Source organism: Phytophthora parasitica (genome assembly GCF_000247585.1).
Source record: "Phytophthora parasitica INRA-310 unplaced genomic scaffold supercont2.95, whole genome shotgun sequence".
Lineage (NCBI taxonomy): Eukaryota > Oomycota > Peronosporomycetes > Peronosporales > Peronosporaceae > Phytophthora > Phytophthora nicotianae.
In genome coordinates this window covers 41,209-45,082 of record NW_008649081.1, presented here as the reverse complement: position 1 = coordinate 45,082, position 3,874 = coordinate 41,209, and the positions used below count along the sequence as shown (strand labels likewise).

At 43.3% G+C, this 3,874-nt stretch overlaps 1 protein-coding gene across 1 annotated transcript; it reads left to right on the top strand.

Annotated features, from left to right (window-relative positions):
* The first annotated feature begins 229 nt into the window (after positions 1 to 229).
* Positions 230 to 936, top strand: PPTG_24440 (hypothetical protein). The gene has a single exon (XM_008917192.1). It carries the CDS (start codon positions 299 to 301, stop codon positions 692 to 694), a length of 396 nt encoding a protein of 131 aa, XP_008915440.1. The 5' UTR covers positions 230 to 298; the 3' UTR covers positions 695 to 936.
* Positions 937 to 3,874: the final 2,938 nt, after the last annotated feature.

The following is a 3,874-nucleotide window of genomic DNA, read 5'->3' as shown; positions in this document are numbered from 1 at the left end:
AAAGAGTGATCTATCTATCCCAATAGCAACTCTGAGTAAACCCGGAGAGGTACAGTATTATAGTACACGGAGCGTACTCGCGGCGGTGCGACAATCTCTAAGAAAAAAAGGCAAGATTTGTCGCATGTTTACTTTGGTAAAGTGGTCCAAGTCCCGTTAGTATCTTGAGCTTCTATAGTATATTTTATTCAAGTACCATCACCAGTGGTTGTTCTCATTTTACGATCATCACCACCAGTGTCAGTTCTCATTTTCGCTTCCAGCCAGATAAACTCCCAAGTCTCCAAGTGTCCCGACCATGCGTCTGTCTTTCATGCTGGCGGTGATGACGGCCATCACCTACTTCGTGGCCTGTACCGCGGCTGCGGATTCCGACGTAACAATGGATTCACCAGACCTCGTCCGTTCACTCGATGCAACAAAGTACATCGATGGTGCCCGCAGAAAACTTCTTCGAGGACATAAGGACTCTGAAACGGAAGAGCGCGGTCTTGCGGACTGGCTGGAGAAGAGTAATGTCAAGAAATTGGCTAAGGAAATCTTGAAAGACTATACGAAGGGTGACGCCGCATACACGGAATGGGCTCAAAAGGGTTATACCCTGGACAAAATGAAGAAGCTCCTGGATATCGAGAAAAAGGACAAGTACCTTTCGGTCTACAATGACTATGTTTCGCACTTGTATCAGCTCTAAGAGACCGGGCGGAAACAAGTGTTAGTGCTTTGGTATTTGCATGACAGCAATCAACCACGATGGCGAGACAGAATAAACTTCAAAAGCAATATATCTGGCATTCTTTTTGACACTTGATCGCCATGTAAATATTTGAGGTTCGAGTGAATATATTACTAACTCAAGCATACTTAAGAAAAGCCAAGCATCGTGAAGTAATTTAGTGCTGCCCTCACATCTAAATTAGCGACAACCGATTCCCCTCGTCACCGACCTTCTTTCGTGTATTCTCGTCAAACAACGTCTGTCACGAGTTCCTCCGAGTTTTTAAAACGAGATTCTAAATCAATTAAATAGCTAAGGGATCGAAGTGAATGTTTGCATGCAAAAGGGCACGAGTATGTATGTTCTCGGCTAAGCTTCCTTGTATGTGGATGTACTGCTAATTTTAACAACAAATGACTAAAATTAAGCCAATTCTCTGGAGCTTATATCCAGAGGCCCACCCAGGATTGTAACCACGTTGTAATCCTTAGATTATTAACACCTAGTATCAAACGATATAGATACATCCCCTTTTTTTTTTTTTCCGTTCCTTCTTAAAGTAATTGTTAACCGGAAAACCGGCATTCGGGGTTTTTTTGTTTTTTTTTTTTCTGTTAGGAGGATTTTTAATAACACAAGAATACAGTAGCAGATTTTACATCTTAGAAACAAAACTATATTCGCTCACATCCCCCGTATCACGGGCTGTGATATCTTCTAGCTGGATTTTTGACTAATGAGAATTTTGATTTTTTGCTGCCAAATCTAAACACAAAATAGCAGTTTCACGAGAAAACTCGGGTGTTTTAACGTTAGAACGACTGCTGTTTGGAATTCTGCAAAGATATTATTTTGCGAGACGGTATTGTTACACACAGTAACCTTTTGGATATTATACTATCCGTGAAGGTTGGCCCATCCAGAGACAATTACAATGAGTGTCTGTTAGAATTATTCGCAACTTTCGGGTAACACTCGTAGTTTATCCGATATTTTGTGTACCCATCGGGGTTGACAACCATCCACCAATCACCACAGTTCAGCCGGCGATAGCAACGTGACGTTGGCAAACATCGCTAGCTCTGTCTGGAATTGACTTGACTTGGGAGTTCGTATGTCCAGGACGCCGACGACTGTATACAGGATCCGATTGGATAAAATTTCGGTTGTGCATACTGCCCTACAGTAAGAAGAAAAACGGGACGTGACTCCAACACCACGATGTAAGTACACTGAGCAAAAAATACATTATAATGAGGCTAACCACTTGTCTGTCCTGTCGATCTCTCCGCTGTGTCAGTCATTAGCAGGTTTCTGCCGCTTTCGCGGTGTGAAAGGGAGGCTACGAGTTCGGCTAGATTCTGCTTCGCGAACTAGCCGCAGCACTGTGGTAAGTTTGATCTGGGTTACTCTGCGCTTCCTTTTACTCGGCTTTAACTTTAGCATCTGATATCCTGTGTTGAACAGCTTAACGGCTTGAGCTTCATCACGAATTACAGGCAGTGGCAAACCAGTTTTCTCTTCGATCCCACAAACAATGTGCCGCATTAGCATCGACCACTCTGACAGTGTTGCTTTCTTTTTTGGTGTGTCTAGGTCATCGGAGTAAATGCTTTGGTAAGGAGGGTATCCACGCCGGATGTCTCCAAACCACCATAGCCTCCACGCCCCAAGAGAATCAATACTAGGAAAATCAAAGTCTTTCCGCAGCCGATGAATCTTCCCCTTACCGGAATTCTTTGTAGAACCTGATTGGTTTGTTTCAGCCTAATATCGTTTAATCCCGGAAAAGATCCTCTTCATTCCCTCTCCATATTCTACTGGCAACGACAACTCTTTCGTACGATAAAGATCCTTAATAGCGCTCCTGAATCCACTTAGCGTTACAGCTTTTACACGAGTCCGTTTGTAAGCTAGAAAATCCTCAAACACCGCTGGAGTGAACTCGGAGAGGTTAAGGTCACCATCGGCTGTAAAATACCGAGCAATATTTGGATCTAAAGCAGACCGTTCTTTTCGTAGCCACTTCTTGATCCCGTTGATGCTCCCTGTATACTTATTTCTTGTATCGCGCGATATGCAAGCATCACGAAGAGCCTTCGGATCGACGAAGATAGCGTCCTCCTGTGAACTTCTTGCAGGCATTTTTTTCTGTGAAGTGATGATATGCGCTGGATATCATTCAATTTTTGCCAATTACAGCGACGCCTTATCGTCGGTTCCTGGTGCACACGATTTCTTAACATAATTCGATTCTTGATTGCCTTTAGTAAATCTCAGTCACTCAGCGGCGTCAGGATTCACAGATTCCGGAAATCATAAGCCGATCCGCCGACGTTTTGGTTGAAAGTGCCACATAAAACTTACGTAAGTTAGAGAATGGGAGATTTCATTTACTGACGGCCGTACCTCATGACTAATACTATACGCTGATGGGTGAAGCACACGTATTTTACGGCCAGGGTGTTTACTGGCGTATAGCATGTTTTGAACAGGTTTGAACTATTATTCTATATGAAGCAAAACACTTGTAACCTGCTGGAATAATGGATGTACTCATGCGTTCTGAGCTCTTGCCGTACTCATAAACTACACTGAAACACTAAGCAGATACTGCGGCTGCTTTGCAGCCGCAGGAAATGCGCCGACGACAAGCGTACATCATGGGTATCCACAACAAATGCACTTAGTCTTTCTATACAAGCCAAGCGTGGCCCCACAAATGGAGATATTTATGCAGATTTTGGTCGAAAAGACGTATAGCCTGCATCGCTTCGCTCAGCGAATTTTGATTCTGTTTAGACTGAATGATTAAATTTTTAGACAGTAGTTGGACCTCGCTTCACTCGTCGGAGAATACTATAAGCTTATATATTTCTTGCTGTAGTGAGAATAATACCCCCCCCCCCCAAGTATAATACTTCCTCCGGTTGATAATGATCACCAGAAGTTAATATGACAGGTCCAGAGTTTATTTTACAGTGATTATTGCATTGCGTTATTCAGTGACTGAAGTGATCTATTAAGCGTCATACAGTAAAGCACTGCACCGGTTTGCCGAGGACAATAGTGCTGTTGCAGCTTCGTAAGTTCTATACTCCAGTTTAGATTGACAGGAAGACGCTTTTTCGTCCGGAGTTTGGCTTTCCCTAAATG

What these genes read in the sequence shown, in the direction of transcription:
- PPTG_24440 (XM_008917192.1), top strand. Translation starts at nt 299, where the DNA reads ATGCGTCTGTCTTTCATGCTGGCGGTGATGACGGCCATCACCTACTTC.